The 18535-nt window shown below is 52.3% G+C and overlaps 1 protein-coding gene across 1 annotated transcript in view; it reads right to left on the bottom strand.

Moving 5' to 3' along the window:
* The window catches only part of TACC2 (transforming acidic coiled-coil containing protein 2), a 158785-nt gene that overhangs the window by 90514 nt on the left and 49736 nt on the right, over positions 1 to 18535 (bottom strand). Inside the window, exon 4 of the mRNA XM_042780410.1 lies at positions 13991 to 14110. Coding sequence (XP_042636344.1) covers positions 13991 to 14110 — 120 coding nt within the window. The remainder of the gene's footprint in view (positions 1 to 13990; positions 14111 to 18535) is intronic.

Genomic DNA, 18535 nt, shown 5'->3' on the forward strand with positions numbered 1-18535 from the left:
GCAATCCTACTTCCATAGTGATAACTGCCTCGGAAACCCAAGGAGGGGTCGCTATGAGTCGGGGCCGACTCGATGGCAAATAACAACAACAACAACAACAAGATGGCAAGGAATATAAAACAAACAAACAGAAAATAACAAATGGTGGCAAGGATGTGGTGGAAATCTGAACCCTTATCCATTGCTGGTGTGAATGCAGAATGGGATAGCTGTTGTGGAAAACAGTGTGATGGTTTTGGATGGAATAGAACTAACACATGACCTAGCAATTCCATTCTCAGGTATATACCCAAAAGACTTGAAAGCAGAGACTCGTACACTAATGTTCATTGCAGCACTATTCACAATAATAGCCAAAAGGTGAAAACAACCTAAATGCCCGTCAACAGATGAATGGATAGACAAAATGTGGTAGATACATACAATGGAATACTATTTAGCCCCTCCTTGGATTTCTGAGGTGGTATTACTACGGAAATAGATTGCCCAATCCTGCTTCTGAGGAGTGGCTGGTGGGTTTGAACCACCAGCCTTCTGGATAGCAGTCAAATGCCTTAGACTCTATACCACCAGAGCTCCCATTCAACCAGTAGGAGAAATAAAGCCTTGATACATGCTATAGTAAAGATGGGACTGGAAGACCTCGTGCTAAGCAAAATAAGCCAATCACAAAAGGACAAATATTGTACAACCTTACTTATATAAACAGACAAATATATAAGGACCAAAGTTTACTAGTGCGGTGGGAGGAGAGGGCAAATAGGGGTTAGTTGTGATAGAAAAACTGTATTAAGGGTAGGGTTGCACAGCCAATTACTGTAATTGCTGTCAAGAAGTTGTACACTTGTAAAAAGTTGTACTGGCAAAAGTGTGGTACATATATTTACAACAATGACTGAAAAAAAAAAAAAAGTAGGTGCTGAGGTTGCTTATATACAACCAAATACCTAATGATATTTGGTTCCTTGGTTTGGTGGTTGATGGTCATGGTGTCATGGGACATCCCAGTTCACTGGCCTAATAACATGTTTAGTGCTTCTGTTCTACCTTCCAGTTGGTTGCATAGTGTCTGAGTCTTAAAAGCCTGTAAGGGACCATCCAAGGCACAACACTTGGTCTCTACTGACCTGGAACAACAGAAGAAGGAGTGTCAGGAACAGAAGGAGGATATGCAATGTGTGGCTCACTGCCGCTTGAGCAACTGCCTTTGCCATGAAACCAAAAGAAATGGATGGTTCCCCGCTATCATCACTGAACATTGCCATCAAAGATTCTATGGAAGAATCCTGATCACAAGGGAGGAAATACAGAACAGAATTTCAGATTCTCATGGACTCGACTTTCTGGAGCCATGGAGGGTGGATACAATCCTGAAATTACTGCCCTAATATCATCTTCAAACCTTAAACCAAATATCCCTGAGGTCATCTTAAACCCATACAACAGTTTAGTTTAACTGGTAAAAAAAGATCTGCCTTGAGCATTCTGCTCTTTTAAGAAATATTTATATGGGATGAAAGTGACAATTGTTGTTGTTGTTGTTTGCCGTCAAGTCGGACCCGACTCATAGCGACCCCTCCTTGGGTTTCCGAGGCAGTATCACTACGGAAGTAGATTGCCCCATCTTCCTTCCGAGGAGTGGCTGGTGGGTTTGAACCACCAGCCTTCTGGTTAGCAGTCAAGTGCCTTAGGCACTATGCTACCAGTGACAATAGCACCTCAAAATAGTAGACAGGAACTTTAGGGGGCAGTGAGAACAACTCAGCAAAGAGTGAGAATAGTTGCACAGCTCAAAGCATGGTCTCACTGTCACTGAGCTGGACATGCAGAAACTGCTGGATTGGTGGATATTTTGCTGTGTATATTCTTAACAACAACAAAATAAAATTTGTTGTTGTTGTTATGTGCCGTCGAGTTGGACCCAACTCACAGAGACCCCTCCTTGGGTTGCTGAGGCAGTATCACTACGGAAGTAGATTGCCCAACCTTCCTTCCGAGGAGTGGCTGGTGGGTTTGAACCACCAGCCTTTTTAGGGAAAGAAAATGCTTGAGTATATTTGAGCGATTTCCATCCAAAATGATTAAATGCTAGCAGTTATCCTTCCAATCCCTCGTTCCACCATTTTGAAGCACCTACCAAGCACCAGTCTGCACCAGGCCATTAGCTGGAGCTAAGGGTAGAGACATGGTCTCAGCCTCCAAGGCACCCAGCTAACACCAGCCATCAGAAATATCAGTGCAGGCAGCCCTTGTCCTTCTGCCTACACTGACCGTCTCAAGAAGCTGGTTTCACATGCCTCTGCTGTGCATCCCTCCCCCATGGCCTCCTCACTCCTACCCATACTGCAGACTCCAACCTGGCCACTCTGTGCGGTGCAGCACCCACCACGGTCAGAGCCATCCCCCTGCAGACCAAATCCCAGTCACTCTCAGATCGTGTACTTACACAGCCTCTCTGCTGGCTTTTAGGCCCACAGAGAGAAATTGTAGGGGTGCAGTGCAGTGAATGACTCAATATGGCCCTTCTAGCCATAGTCTAGGGGAGCTCTGGTGACCTAAGGCATTTGACTACTTAACCAGAAGGCTGGCGTTTCAAACCCACCAGCTACTCCTCAGAAGGAAGACTGGGCAATCTACTTCCATAGAGACACCAGCTCAGAAACCCAAGGAGGGACCACTATGAGTCAGAATCAACTCAATGGCAGTGAGTTTGGTTTTTGGTTTAGCCATAGTCTGGAGTCCTGGTGGCACAGTGGGTAAAGCACTCTGCTGCTAACCAAAAGGTCAGTGGTTTGAACTCACCAGCTGCTCCATGGGAGAAAGATGTGTCAATCTGCTTCCCCCAAAATTTATAGACTTGGAAACCCTATGGGGCAGTTTTCTTCCATCCTATCAGGTCACTATGAGCATTGGATTTTGGGTTTGAACCATAGGCTTTGTGACTCCCACACAATGACTGGATGGGACCATGCAAATAAGGTATACAAAACCTGTGATGGTTAAGGGCATGTGTCAACTTGGCTGGGCCATGATTTTCGGTGGTCTGGTAGTTACGTAATGATGTAATTGCCCCCCATTTTGTGATGCATTGTGAAGCCTAGATTCTATGCCTGTGGTGGTCCCATTTGGGGGCGAGTTGTCTGTCATGTTAATGAAGCAGGATTAGGGTGGGATGAATCTTACTAGAGGGTGTGACTCAAGTCACCACCCTCACCCGTCACCACCCTTACCACTAATTCAAGTCACACCCTTGCACTGCCTTGTTCAAGTAAGGGAATTTCCTTGACGGTATAGTCTGCATCCAAGGTATATGAATGCCCTGCCAAAGTTCTCTCTCTTACTCTGGATGCTGTATCTGCCTCACCATCATCTGACCTCCGGTTCTTGGGACCTGAGCTAGCAGCCAACCCTCTGACCTGATTCACTAGCTTCTGCAGCCTTGTGAGCCAGCAGCCTGTCGTCTGACCTGCTGATCTGGGTTTCTCAGGCCCTGTGAGTTAGGAGAGGCCTCCAACCTTATGACTTCTGAGCCAGCAGCCTGTCGTCTGACCTGCTGATCTGGGTTCGTTGAACCCTGTGACCGTGTGAGTTAGGAGAAGCCTCCAGCCTCATGACTAATCCACGGACTTGGAACTTGCCAGCCTCCACAACCATATAAGCCATTTCCTTGATGGGTCATGAGTTCTGTGAGACATTGCAGCAAATTACAGAACCCAAGGACAGAAGGGAGAGCACTACAGGTAGGAGAAGTACTAAAGCAGTTGATATTAGGATGATGGAGTGGTCTAGCAGTTTGGAAAAGTCAGACAACTGGGACATCTTTAACCTCCACCTCATAGGGACCAGGTTTGTGCTGATCCTTCTGAAAGAAACTATCCATGCAGGGCAGTGATGGTTCAGTGATGGAATTCTCATCTTCCATGTCAAACTAGTTTGATTCTCGGCCAACACACCCCACGTGCAGCCCCGCCTGTCTGTCCACGGAGGCTGGTATGTTGCGGTGATGCTGAACAGACTGCAGCGGAGTGTCCAGACTAAGAAGAAAGGCCTGGTGATCAACTTCTGACCTGGTGAAAACTCCAGCGTTCCATCCACAACCCCTCACAGGGACGGCACAGGGCCAGGCAGCGTTTCATTCTGTTGTGCATGGGGCCAGGGGCTGACTCGATGGCAGCTAACAACAGACTTTCCAAGGCCCAGAAGGCAGGCCAAGGCCCACTGAGACAGGCTCCCCTACTAAGCTTCCTCACTCGTGTCCCCAAGACACCCTGGACCTGGGTAAGTCTAGGAATGCAGCCATCATTTCTCAAAGAATCAGCAATGCAGCATTACATGTCCACTAGGTGCAAAGCCCACAACTGCAGAGTAAGATGGCCCTAGTGTGCAGTTTCATACAGACACACGCCAGAGAAATCACCAAACCTGAGCAGTCCCGTAACCAAGTGATGAACTCTATGGTGCAGACTCTGAAGTCCCACAAAGGCCCAAGGCACAGCCACAGTCAAGAAAGGTAGGGGGTTTGAAGCACCTCGGACACTGGAGAAAAACCAACCCGGGCAGTTCCATGATTGACTCCGGCCCCAGGAACATCTCCAGTTGCCATGGTGGCGATACTCTCCAAACACTACCAATGGTCCCCTGAACTGTGAACTAGCCCAGCAAGTAGGTCAGGCCATAGAAACATCCATTTGGAGAGTGCTGAGAAAGCAAATAGAGATGGAGAATGGGACCTGGGCAGAGTCCTGCTTCCTCCAGTCACTGACCTGCATCACCCCCAAGATGCAGTTGCGGGGAGGCTGGGAAAACCACGTGGAACTTCTCTCTAGGGAGCCAGACTGAGACAGGCTCCAGGGCTCTGTGTTACCGCTGCCCACTGACAGCATATGCCTCCAGTGTTGGCCTCCATGTCTAGCCCACGTCAGCACACTTCTGTAACAACCTCCTTCTGAAGATCCAAGGCACCATCCAGGCCTGCCCACTGCCTTTCCTAAAATCCTAAGCACTGGGCAGTGGTTCTCTTTCAGGCATCTCTGTGGCCCCAGATGGCATCCACATGTGAGTATGACGCCTGCCGTACCATCACTTTGGTTCCCTCTTACCACATTTGAATGAAACTTGACTTCTGTTCTAAGAGCCTGAACTTGGGACTGGGTTGGGGCTTTATTTGGCTGAATGTCCACCTTGGGCCACGCTGTTTGTTTTTGCCTATGACCTTAAACCTAGTTTATAAAAACAGCTATAGGAAGAGGCTCTGGGTTATCTAAAGAAAATTATTACTTAACTTAAAGCTTAACTTAAAGCCATTTAAATTGAATCCAGTTAATGAATCAAAATTTGATGGCTACTAGTGGGGGAAAGGTTTAACTGAGATGTTATCTTGAAAAAAGAAACAACAACAACAACAACAACAAAAGCAAAAATTATTTTATTTTTGCCATGAGACCAGAAGAAGTAGATGGTGCCCAGCTACCTTCATAGACTATTTTGACCAGAGATTCTATAAAAGAATTCTGATTGAAAGGAAATGCAAAACAGAATTCCAATTCCCATAGACTCTAGACTTACTGGAGACATGGAGGCTGGATAAACCCTGGAAGCTATTGTCCTGAGATGATCTTTAAATCTTAAACCAAAAATAACCCTGAAGTCTTCTTAAAACCAAACAGTTTAGCTTAAAAAGTGTGTGTGGGGGGGGAGGAGCTTGCCCAGAGCATCATGCTCTTTGAAGAACTCTCTGTACGGGATCAAGCTGACAGCAGCCACTCCAAAAACTAGACAGGAAGCTCTGGGGGCAGTGAGGTTATGTTCATGAGGAAGGAACAAGTCAGAAAAGGAGGGTGAGGATGGCTGCACAGCTACTGTCCAGGCTCAAAGGCCCAACGGGTGTTACCCATCCTACTTCTCAGGGAACCATTTCCCAGAAGAACACTACAGAATGTTTTGGGTTTTGTCGGCAGAGTTTTAATGTTGCATTTGGTCTGGACATTGTTGCATCAATTCACTGAGTTCCTCTGGAGCTAAAGCGTGTTGGTTTTCAAGGCTCCTTGGTTCCAGCACAAAAGGCCTTTTAAGGAAAACATTTGGTGTCAACAGAGATGGGATCTCCCAGCTGCCAAAACCGACAGCAAAGCTGCTTCAAGAAGGTCAACTCGAGAAACAGGTTGTGGACTGCAGTTTGGAGTGGGACAAAGTCCCCCCCCCATTATCCCCAATCAGGCCATTCAAGGTGGGAACCCTCCTGAGAAGAAAAGGCAAGGAAGCGAATTCAGAAGCGCCAAACCTCTTGGCCCACCATCCCTATGAAGCAGAGAGAAGGGGCTCTTATGACTACCCCCTGCTTCGGAAGGCCAGTGGTGTGTGCACAGGAAGCTGCTCTGGGGCTGACTGGCTTTCCAGGCCAGACGCGAAGATGACACAGAGCCTGACTTGGGACTGCCCTATTTGTGAGTGGGGTAGCGGCAGCCAGGCACTGCGGCCCCAGAACTACTGACTCAAGCCTCAGGAAGGAGAGATCCAGAACTCTCTGGCCTGAAATAGCACCCAAGAGTGGCTATCGCTAGCTACCATCTGTGGGCAGGGTGTGTGAGTGTGTGTGTGCACGTGCGCTTGGACGTGTACACAGGGGCATGTGTGCACGAGGACATGCATGCACTACCAAGACCTCAAGACACCCTCTTTCACTACCATCTCAGGGGCTCTGTCTGTGTGATTCCTTCTGCATCCTCCTTACCCACTGCTGGACGCAATGAGCTTAAACCCTGTCTGAGGGCCAGGGACTATTTTTCCTAACACCCAGATCTTTGGAACTGACTCGTGAAAGTGAAGAAAATCTTTCCGTGACACAGGCTGACCCCAATTCCTGCCTGCATCCCCTGGCCCCCAGAGAATGAGAGAGACAGACATCGACAGTATCAAGCAGCTTTTGGGAGGCTGGGTACTTAGCATAAAAAGTTTGGCACAAAGCAAATGCATTCTTCGCTTTTCATTTTCTCATTTCTCTTTGACCTACTGATCTAGAGAGAGATGACAGGGCTCCTACTTCATGCAAGCATCACCACCACGGATGACTGTGTTGTCCAGGAGCACACCTGCAACTGTTGACACTCACACACAGGGCAACACCCAGTGTGGTAAACACCAGTTGCTGTGGAGTCGAATCTGACTCACGGCAACGCCATGTGTATCAGAGTAAAGCTTCACTCCACAGGGATCTGCTAACTGAAAGGTCGGTGGTTTGAACCCACCAGCTGCTCCACGGGAGAAAGATGTGACAGTTGGCTTCTGTAGAGATTACAGCTTTGGAAACCCTAGGGGGCAGTTCTGCTCTGTCCTATAGGGTCGTTGTGAGTCAGAAACAAATTGATGGTAACGGGTTTGGTTTTTTCTAGTAATTTTCGTAAAAGCAGATCACTAGGTCTTTTCTTCTGGGAAGCCAAACCCCCGACCTCTCGGTTAGCAGCCGCATGCTTAAACATTGTGCCACCAGGGCTCGAGAATATAAACAGAAATAGGAACAGCATAGAACAGAAAATTAGTACAGGGAGTTTTGTGCAGTTGTGTGTGTGTGTGTTTGTCAGTAGGTGCATGCTAGTCACAACATGAAATTTCTCACTGTGGTTTGGAGTCAGAGATGTTTGAGCAAAGGTGCTCCACCTTGGAAGACATCCCCCTTGAATATTCTGCTTGCTTGTTGGTTAGTTCGAATGCCTTTAAGAAATCCCACTCTTTGAGGATGGCTTGCCCCACCTTGTGTCCCTGTTGGAGGCCCTGCGCCCACCATCTCTGTCTAAATACCCATCTCCTTGAGCGTCACTGCCTGGGGCTTCCCAGACCAAAGGGTCCTGCCTAGGTGTTTCAGGTCAGGACAGCAAAGGCTAAAAGCCAATGAATAGACGCATGGCACAGACCAAGCACCCAGGACACATTTGTCCAGCAGTTGGATGGATGGGCCAAAAAATGCAAGCAAAACAGGAACTTCCCAAAGGTTCCAGAGAGCATGAAGCGATTCCGCATAGACTCCAATCACTCAAGATGGCCTGCTCCTGACAGTCACACCATGCTCCACAGGGGTTATGGCCTGACCCTCCAGGCAGGGAGTAGCCCTGAACGGAGTGTTGTGTCCTTGTGAAAAACTTCCTACCCCTTCCCTGGGCCCTCTGCTGTTCAGTCTCCTCCTTTGGTTTGAGGGTTTATCTCCCACCCTGTTTCGGAACAGTCTGTGACCAAACCTGCTCCTAGCAAACCCCATTCCCAACCTCCAGCTGGCTCTGCAGCCCAGAATGTACACACATGGCCCAGAGGAAAAGCAGCCTCCTGAGGTGTAAAAACCTACCATTATGTAGTGGCAGCAATGGAACACAGGGTCGATGGGGAAGGAGAGGGGTCCCGGCTCTGCACCCCACAGTGGGTCCCACCCCCAAGGCTGTGTGCTCAGCCTTGCTCTCACCATTTCTCGCACACCCACGGCATCACCCGCCTCTCCACTTCAGGGCCAGTCCCTTCCAAGGCTGCCCGAGGGGCCTTGGGACCCTGGCCCAAATGGGGTCAAAATGCTAAACCCCTGCAGTTTCCCCCAGCTGTGCTCCAGTGTGGAGCCAGAAGACGCCTGAGATGGCCCGTCCTCCCTGACTTCCTCCCAGGAGGAGGACAGAGCTAAGCGGGGCTGGGCCCTGACTCGCCCTCGCCCACCTGTCACCCAGACTGCAAGAGGCCACTTCCACTGGGCTCTTTCTGGAGAGCAGAGCACAGCCGCCCCCAGCCTGTTCCTCCAGCAGTGGTCCAGCAAGGTGGAGCCCTGGACACGTTGCCAGCCAATGCCCGTGCCCCCCGCAGCTGCCCAGACCCTGTTCAGGTTCACAGGGAGACCACAGAGCACAAGACCCTCGTCTGATGGCTCCGCTGGTCTCCCTGGGATGACGATGGTGCACCGTATCAGTCCCCACTGTGCCCCGTCTCAACTGGATCTGCAGCAGGAGAATGAAGAAGCCGAGGTGCACATACGACAGGCTGTGCCCGATTAGACTCCCTAGAGTCATTGATGCAGGTCTGCTCGACAGAGACCCACGGCCTCAACAACCCCCACGTCCTTCACCATAAAACTAGGAGGATGGGCCCGGCCCCACCCAGGAAATTAACTGCAGTAGCTGAACTGGCTGCAAGTGCGAGGATGAGGGTATAGTGTGTTGCGGGCTTGCTTCTCTAACGTGGAAGGCAGCACCCTAGAGGGCGCTAGGGAGAAGGCCGCTCTCAGGTCCTAGGGAAGTGCACATGGAGAGAGAGCAACTAGGGCAGCCACCAGCAGGGGGCGTGGAGGGGGGCAGCCACCACCACAAACCCTGGGCCAAGGCCACTTCCCCTCCATAGGCTTCAGTTTAGGGCAGTTTCTCGGGGTGTGATCCTGGGACATGGCATCTGTGCCCTGGAGCTGGCTTCCTCCTGGCAAGCATCGGTTGCCCCTCCTGTCTCATCTCCTCCCAACTCCTGGGGCGTCCTTGGCCACGCTTCCAAGTTACCAACTCACAAAGGACATCTGCCTCCCACAGTAGTCAGCTCTAAACAGGCCCAGGGTCCAATGCCCCAGGCACTGCACCACAAGCCCCTAGAGGGTCCGAAATGCCATGTTCCGCGTGGCCGCCTTGGCATGGCCTTCTCACTGCCATGCCTGGACATTCTCAGTATCAAATGCCTGGCCTGGCCCCAGCTCCTTCCAACTCAGTTAACCAGTAGCCATCAAGCTGCCTCCAATTCATGGCGACCCCATGTGCCTCAGAGTCGAACTGGGCTCCACCGGCTTTTCAGTGGCTGATTCCTCGGCAATAGATCGCCAGGCCTTTGTTCTGCTGCCCCTCTGGGTAGACTTGAACTTCCAAACTTTTCATTAACTATTTGCTTAACGGCACCACCCAGAGACGCCACAGCTCAATGACTTACTGCTGCTGCTCTGCCAATCGCTCTGGCCGGTCAGGATGATCTACTGACAGGCAAGGCCCTCGGGGAGACAAACCGAAGGAGGAACCATCATCGGAGGAGTGGCCACTCAGCGGAGAGCCTCCCTTGCTGGACCAGCTCTCTGCTTCAGGCAGGGCTGGGAAGCAAAGAGAGGAAGCTTCCCTCCCCCCGTGGCCTGCCTCCTTCCTTTCAATTGATTCACATCTGGTCTCCCCAGGGCTGGTGGCCTCTAACATGAGCAGTGGGCGTGGGGGAGGGGCAGGGAATGTACGAGAACTCCTGGAGAAAAGCCATGAGCCTTGGAAGCGTGGGGTGACGTCACCATGTGCACAGCAGCCATGAAAAGAGACTGCAGGAGGCCGTGGGAAGTCACCAGCGTGTTTCAAGAGCAAAACATCTGTCAGTGCTAGGCCTTCTGTAAAGACAAAGGTCTCCCTGCCCACCGCCCCTGAAGCCCAAAGAGGGCAAGACAAAGCCGGGTGCAGGGGCCTGGAGCACCCTTTGGAGGGCCAACACCTACGAGAACCGCACAGCTGGAAAGAACTGATGGAGGGTGGATGTCCAACCCATGCAGGACCAAGCTGACCTCACACTGGCCAGGCTGGTGACTAATGACTCCCATTTCCAGGAAGTGAAATTTTCCTCTGTCCAGTTTATAATCTTGCTTTGAAAACCTCTAGGGACAAGATCTGTCTGGATCCCTGGGTCCAGTCCACTCTCCACCAAGCACAGAGTTGGCCACACTGTGACACATGGTGGAAAGTGCACTGACAGTGATAGACAGCCGTCCCTGGTCGGGTCCAGCTGAGCCTGGAGCCTACGGACCTCGGCCTTTGGATCCTGAAACCACTCCTCCTCCACCAGGCAGCTTGAGGAAGCTCTTACAAAGGTAAATCTGATTATATCCGGGAGCCCGCCCCAGGGGCTTCTGGACACTCTTGAAATAAAGTGCCCGAAGCCAAGGAATGGCACGACTACCAAAGCTGGAACTACTTGAGCAACAAAATCGTAGTACTGGATTACAGCCCAAAGTATAAAACACATACCATGAGTCCACAGTGTATAAACAGAGGATTTTATAAAGGAATAAACCGGGGAGAAGAGACATCTCCTGAGCAGAAAAATTCCAAATAAAGTATATAGATGCTTTATCCTAAAAAACCCAAAAACCCACCACTGTTGAGTTGATTCCAACTCCTAGTGTCCCTAGAGGACAGAGCAGAACTGCCCCACAGGGCTTCCAAGGCTGTCAGTCTTCACAGAAGCAGGCTGCCTCATCTTTCTTCCATGGAACAGCTGGTGGGTTAGAACTGCCAACCTTTTCATCAGTAGCCCAATGCTTTAACCACAGAGCCACAAGAGCTCCTTATCCTAAACAAAGGGACACATAATTCTTAAGTGTGGTATGCATGATGACTTCCTTCCAAGGAACACAGTATGGAAGGAGCTGGAGGTGGCTAACAGTGGAGAGAGCAGAGGAGCACTCCTGCCGGTGGTCAAGGTCATCACCTTCCCTAAACCCTGTTGCTGGTGGGCACCCCTGGCGTGACAGGACAAGAACGGCACTGCACCGCTGTAACCTTCCTCCCCAAAATTCATAACCCCAGTCTAAGCAGGAGAAAACACCAATTCCACTGGAGGGACATTCTACAAAATACTTGGCCAGAGTGGCTCACAAGGCCCAAGGTCATCCAGAACCGTCAGTCTGAGCAAATGTCACAGCCAAGAGTGCCAAAGGAGGCGTGGCAGTGACATGTAATGTGGTGTCCTGGATGGGCTCCTGGGACAGAGGCCAGCAGGTGAAGAGAAGGGAACGTGGAAAGGTACAGGCTTTAGTTGACAATGATGTATCAGTACTGACTCACTTGTCTAACCAATGTCCACACAAATGCACATGGGGGAGGGAGGGGAGGGAAACCCTCAAACTATCTTCTCATTTTCATTTCTCACAGGTGAATCTAGGGTGGGCTTGCTGGGCCGCATGGTGGGTGTGCATCCGACTGTGTAAAGAAACGCAAGGGCAGGATACATAAGAACAATCACTTCATTCCTTTCTCCAACATGTTTTTATTGAGCACCTACTACGTCCAAGGCAAAACAAAGGGGTCTCCCTAAACATCCGTGAGTGCTCCTGCTTCCGACGTCGGCTCACCCTCTTCCTGCCACCAGAGAAGCAGGCTTCCCACGAATGCCCACCCTTGGCCCAAGCAGGGCTTGTCCTGGGCAAAGCACCAGACTGAAGCCAAGAGAAATGGGGAGGAAGTTTCTGCTCTGCCACCCAGAACTGAAGGACCTCAGGCAAGTTACTGGGTCTCAAGACAGAGTTGCAGGTAGATCCCAGGAGATAAAGGACCAAACCCATAACCGTCAAGTGGATTCCAACTCGTAGCAACCGTATGGGATAGAATACAACTGCTCCATAAGGTTTCTAAGGCTGTAAACTTTACGTAAAGGAAGCAAAGCCCAAACCGAATCCACTGCCGACGAGTTGGACAGAGCCGAACAACTCATAGGGTTTCCCAGGCTGTCAATCTTTATGGAAGCCGACTGCTTCATCTTTCTCCCACAGAACGGGGGGTGGTTTTGAACTGATGACCTTTTGGTTAGCAACAGAACACTTAAGCACTGTGCCACCAGGGCTCCTGATAATGGCCCAGGAAGAGCTTAGTGGTCTGTGGATCATGGTCCAGAGAAGGCCGGCTGGGGTCTGGCCCCACCCACCTCATTCTGTGTTGCCCCAACCATATCTACTCTCAGTGACCACCCCTCCCTACTCCTCCATTCCTGTGGACACTCTCTCTGGTTTGGCAGTGGGTCACCTACAGCTCGTGCACCCCTTGTCTTCTCACTGCCTATAGGGCTTAAAGGAGCTCTGGTGGTGCAGCGGCTAAAGCACTGGGCTGCTAACCAAAAGATCAGTGGTTCAAACACACCAGCAGCTCCAGGAAGAAAGATGATATAGTCTGCTTCATAAAGACTTACAGCCTTGGAAACCCTATGGGGCAGTTCTCCTCTGACCTAAAGGGTTGCTGTGAGTCGCTGGAAGCAACTCAGTGGCAGTGGTTTGGTTTTTTGGGTTTACAGGGCTTACCTTTCCACCTACATGAACCTCCCAGCTCATGTGCGAGCTCCCTGAGGGCAAGGAGCCCAGGCCAGCCTGGGTGGCACAGCAGAGCAGTCTGTTCTCCGGCACAAGACTCTGTTGGAGGACGCTTTGTGGGGGACTTGAAAGGCTATGCAGGACGGTGCTGAGTACGGAAACCAGCTGTGTGCCTGCAATCACTGCTGTCAAGTTGATTCCAACTCATAGCAACCCTATGGGACAGAGCCCCATAGGGTTTCCCAGCCTGGAGTTTTACGTCTCACATACTTTGTACATGTACCAGGAGGGACCAGTCTCTGGAGAAGGACATCACGCTTGGTAAAGTAGAGGGTCAGCGAAAAAGAGGAAGACCCTCAATAAGATGGACTGACACAGCGGCTGTGACAATGGGCTCAAACACAGCAACGACTGTGAGGTTGCTGCAGGACTGGACAGCGTTCCATTCTGTTGTATACAGAGGTCACTATGAGTCGGAACCGACTGGTTGGCACCTAACAACAACAATCTTTACAGAAGCAGACTGCTACACCTTTCTCCCACAGCGTAGGCAGGTGGATTCAAACCGCTGACCTTCTAGTCAGCAGACTAGCACTAACCGACTGCACCCCTCTGGGCTCCGTGCCTACAAATAGTAGCTCCAGCTGCTCGCTTACACAGTACATGCTACCGTTTGCACACACAGCTTGCTCCCAGGGTCAATTTCACATCAGCCACAGACCAAGTGTATGCAGAGGCCTGGGCTCCCCCTCACCGGCTCTGCTCAGACCACCCCGCCTCCCTCAGGTCCCACTTTTCCAGGACTGGCTGTAACGGGTCCAAACTGACAGTCTTATTGGCACTGTCCCAAGTACAGTTCCAGCACCAGCCCCAGGCTTGAGGGGCAGTGGCACCGGGTCCTCCCCCCAGGGAAGCAGCCATACAGAGAGCTTTGCATGGTACCTGCTTAAGTCCCTGAAGGGTGTGGAAGCTTCTACTCCATCAGCAGCGGGGACGGAAGGCAAAGACCCGTGTTCTGAGGCCGGAGGAGCGCAGTCCACATGGGCAGCAGTCGGGGCAGAGCTGGGGACACAATGGGACAATTATTCTGAGTGGAACGCGGTTCATTAATGGCACATTCATCAGGCCCTACTCACCCGCCCCACCCCACCCCCACACGCGTACTATTCCAGACACCGCACACTCCTTCCCCAGCTCCACACTCGTCCCCGGGCCTGGCCCGTGAACTTCACGCTGGCCAACCTGTGGAAACCTGGGACTTCCCACACAGAGGCAGCTGAGGTGTCAGGTGACTTTTCTTGTTTGCTTTTTGTTTGGAGGGAGAGACTTTCTTAGGATCATTTCTATTAATTTTTTATTATTTATAAATAAATAAATAAACCCAAAGCAGATGGGTAATCAAAGACCTTGACCAGGACCTGTTGGGACCCTCCCCTCACCCCAGGGAGCGCAGTGCAGAGCGACAGACTAATGTATGAGTGCCCCCTGCTGGGAAGACAGGGAACTGCCCAGAGTCCAGGGAGGCCTAAACAGACGGCCACCTGTGAAAATACTCTCAAAAACCAAAAGGCACAAGGCTGGCTTGATGCTCAAAACAGACTACGATTTCTCCCTCTGGCAAAAACCAAGACCAGCAACGCTGTGCAGAGACTCAACTTGGTAGAGTTTGCAGGGCGGGCTGGCACTCCCAGCCTCTCTCGAAGGGAAGCTGGGGGGGGAGGGAGCTGGCAGGCCCAGGGTGGTCTGGTGGTGTCCTGGCTGGGACCACACGACTCAGCACTGAGTGGGGATCATTTCTTCCCTCTGAGCTTCAACACCTGCAGGAAGCTCCTGGTGGCAGAAATCCAGGTGCTCAGGTTTCTGTTTCAATAACATTCTGCTAATTTCCATCTTCTCCACCTTTGTGGCTGGCACCCTGGCCTGCAAACAGCTGCCATAGGACCTCACAGCCCGCAAGCTGGGAAGAGAAGTCTCAGTCTGCCCCAAAACCATAACAGGGTTCAGTAGGCCTGCAGGCCCGACCTCCACCTGTGCTCACCTCTCACTGCGCCCTCACTCACCTGTCCGCTGGGCTAGCCCCAGTCCCTTTCAGGTCTAGACACACACTGCCTCTTCACCTTGCAGCCTTTCCATTCTGCGGGCCAGGCTGTCGTCCCCACTGGATCTTGGCCTGGGCATCAGTAATCAACTACCTCACTGTTGCTGCAAGCCCAATGCTATGAGCCTGGTACTGGGAGCCCAGTGCCGGGAGCCTGGTGCTGGGAGCCTGAAGCCAGGAGCCCAGGGCCAGGAGCCTGGTGCCAGGAACCCAGGGCCGGGAGCCTGGTGCTATGTGCCTGGTGCTAGGAGCCCAAAGTTGGGAGCCTGGTGCTGTGCCCAAGTGCTTTGCATCATGACTTCAGGAAATCCTCACAACCCTTTGGGGCCAATATCATGATCCCCAATTTACAGAGGACACGGAGGCCCCAAGAGGCGAGGTCATTTGCCCAAGGTCACACACCTAAAGGAGGCAGGATGTGAACCCAGGCAGCTGGAATTCTTAGCCACCACCATGCCCACTTCCTGATGGACTGCTCTAGCATATATCCCCTCAATCCTCCGCTGAGCCACGTGGGATCTGGAGATGCTTATGGGGTCTGTCTTATCGCTGGAGAGGCTGAACCATGAGCTCCACGGGGGCAGGGCTGTGCCTGTCATGTGAGGCCCAGGCCAGTCTATCCTAAGCACTCGACAAATAGGGAGAGAGGAGGACAGGCCCAAGAGCCCTGGGGTCAGTTCTCTAATACAGAACATCTCAATGTTTTTCCAATAATAGAGCCATTTTCAGCAGGGAAATCTCATGGCAACCCCCAAGGCTGAAATGAACACACGGCAACGAGTCTGGTTGAAGCCAGAGGGGCCCAGAGCCTCTGCCTCCAGCCCCTCTTGGCCCACCTTGGCCCACCTCGGCTGGATGGCTCCTTCGTGTGTCTGCAGACCTATGCAAGGCCTCCACTGGCAGAAGAGGAGCCCCACGGTGTCACAGCTGCCTAGCACCAAGCCTGGTGTCATGAGTAAAATCAAAACTGGAATCTCACAGGGCCCCAAGAAAAAGAGGAGAAAGAGACAGAGCCAGGAGCAGCAACCCTGGGGAACCTCAGAGCAAAGCCCACCCACAGGCGAACAAGAATTACAGGTAAACGCTGAGACGGAAGCGGGCGAAAACGCAGAGCAGGTTACAGGCAGAGCGGAGCCTCAGTTGTTCAAACTGGTACTTGTGACAACTTGGACAGTTGCCAGAATATATTTTTGAGGAATGACTGAAAATGAAGACTGTGAACCACTAGGGGCTATCTGCCCTGCTCCAGAGAGCAGCCTGAGCACCTCAGCGGCCCAGCCACCCGCTGCTAGGTTGATGCCAACTCGTGGCGCCCCTGTGTGTCAGAGGAGACTGCATCAAGGGCTTCCAATGGCCTGGCCTTTTCCGAAGCCGATCTTTCTTCACATCCATCGACAGTGAGGTGACCACCAGCAAACAAACGACTGTTCAAAACTTGAGCATTCCTAAGGCACTCCAACAGCCAGGCTCCTTCCTCAGCTCCTGAACTCCGAAGATCTGATTTCATTCCATGCAAATGAGGGAGAGGGGGCACCGTGTATGGTCTGTTCATTTCAGGCTTGCTCAGTCACACTACCAGCACGGATTTCTGTCTCTGGAAACACTGGCGGAGGGACAGGGAGACACAGCTGTCTGTGACCCCACTGCTAATCAGAGCAACACCAACGTGAAGGGGTGGCAATCAAGATTGGGGTCCAAGGAGGACACCCCCAGTATCTCGAAGTCCACTCGCTGTCCCACCCTGCGGGTGCCCTGGGGCAGCATCAATGGCCACTCACTCCAGCCTCGTCCAGCCTGGGACCTGGGTCCTGGAAGCCAATCCTGCTCCCTCCACCGGTCCCTCTGTTGGCCCCACTGCCCGGCCGCACCCTTCCTGTGCTGGCCTGCTCCCATTAGCCAAAGGCTCCAAACAAATGACTCAACAGCTCATTGAAGAATGAAGCCTCCCTCCTTCCCTGCCTCCCAGGCCCCCCTGCTGGTGGCTGGCCCCTCCCCAGGGCCGGGGAGGTCAGGTCCCAACAGGGAAACGTTCAGTGACTCACCACCCACCACACCTCCCAGCCCCAACCAAACTCATCCTCTTCCCTCCTGACCTCCCTCCTCCCCAAATGTGCCCAGTGCAGTCAGTGGATGCTCCAGGCAGGCCCTGACGTCGGCAGTGGAAGGCCTTCAACTCCCCCGATCCCTTGCCTGTGCGCAGGCATCAGCCTTGCCTGCTGACTGCACCCCTTCTCTGTCTTGCACGTGTGCTCTCTGTCCACACCTCCTGGTCTGGGCCTTCAACCTCTGCACAACATCCCCTCAGCTGTTCTGTCTGCCTGCTATTTTGTTCCCTGAAATTCTCAACTATATCTCCCCAAGCCACCAGAACACCCCAGCTCAAGGCTCTGAATGGGGCCTTTGCTTGTCTGAAACCCTCCTGACTTTCCCCCTCCTTTGGGATGCAGATGGAACTCCTCAGCCTTACACACCAGGCCCTAGGCACACCAGGCCCCTAGGACCAGGCTCTGTCCCCACCTCTCCTAGGCTGATCTCCCACCTCCCCTCCTCTACTTGCCAGCAAGTCCCTGATGTTCTGTGTCACTTCTTGCCTTTGCCCGGGCAGACTCTGCCTGGAATGACTGCCTACCATTCTCCCATCCCGTCCTGGTCCACCCCACAATCATTCTGGATCGCTGACTTGGACGCCACCCAAACAAGGAGGCCCTCCTGGGTCGTCACTCCCACCCTTGTGTTTTATTTAGTTCTGCTGCTATGGCCTTCTCTCCTGCTGGACCATAAGCCCCCTGGGGCTGGAACGAGGCTCAGCTGACGTGGCCCCTCCAGTCCAGCCCAGACCCTGGCAGCCCCTCTCCTTCTTCCCATGTCCCTGGCTTCCCAGACACACAGGCCACTCAGGGTGGGACATCTGTTCCAGCAGGACCTAGAAGATGATTTCAAGCCCCGTGCAAAGAGACAGCGTGGGTCCTTGTTGGAAACTAGTAAGAAACCAAGAGGGTATTGGCAGAGCATTAAACCGAATGTGGGGCCCATCTGTGCAGGCCCAGGGCAACCGCAGGGGTCACACCCATGAAGTCAGCCCTGGACTAGACCCCAAGGGGGGTTTCATACAGTCCCTCCCTAAATGCCTGAGCTGCCGGGGCAATGCTTTACAGCAGAGCCCAGGACGGAAGGGCAGTTCTGCTTCTCGTCAACAACCTTTGCAGTCCGTGTCCACCAGTGAGGACTTGTCCTGAAGACATCAGTTTCAGAGGGTTGGGCCCTCGATGGGGCTCAGAACCACTCCTGGCCCTCGATGGTGCCCAGAACCACTCCTGACCCTCCCTCGATGGTGTCCTGAACCACTCCTGGCCCTCCCTCGATGGTGCCCAGAACCACTCCTGGCCCTC

Source organism: Orycteropus afer, unplaced genomic scaffold (assembly GCF_000298275.1).
Source record: "Orycteropus afer afer isolate SDZICR_OR568_19922 unplaced genomic scaffold, OryAfe1.0 scaffold00038, whole genome shotgun sequence".
Classification (NCBI taxonomy): domain Eukaryota; kingdom Metazoa; phylum Chordata; class Mammalia; order Tubulidentata; family Orycteropodidae; genus Orycteropus; species Orycteropus afer.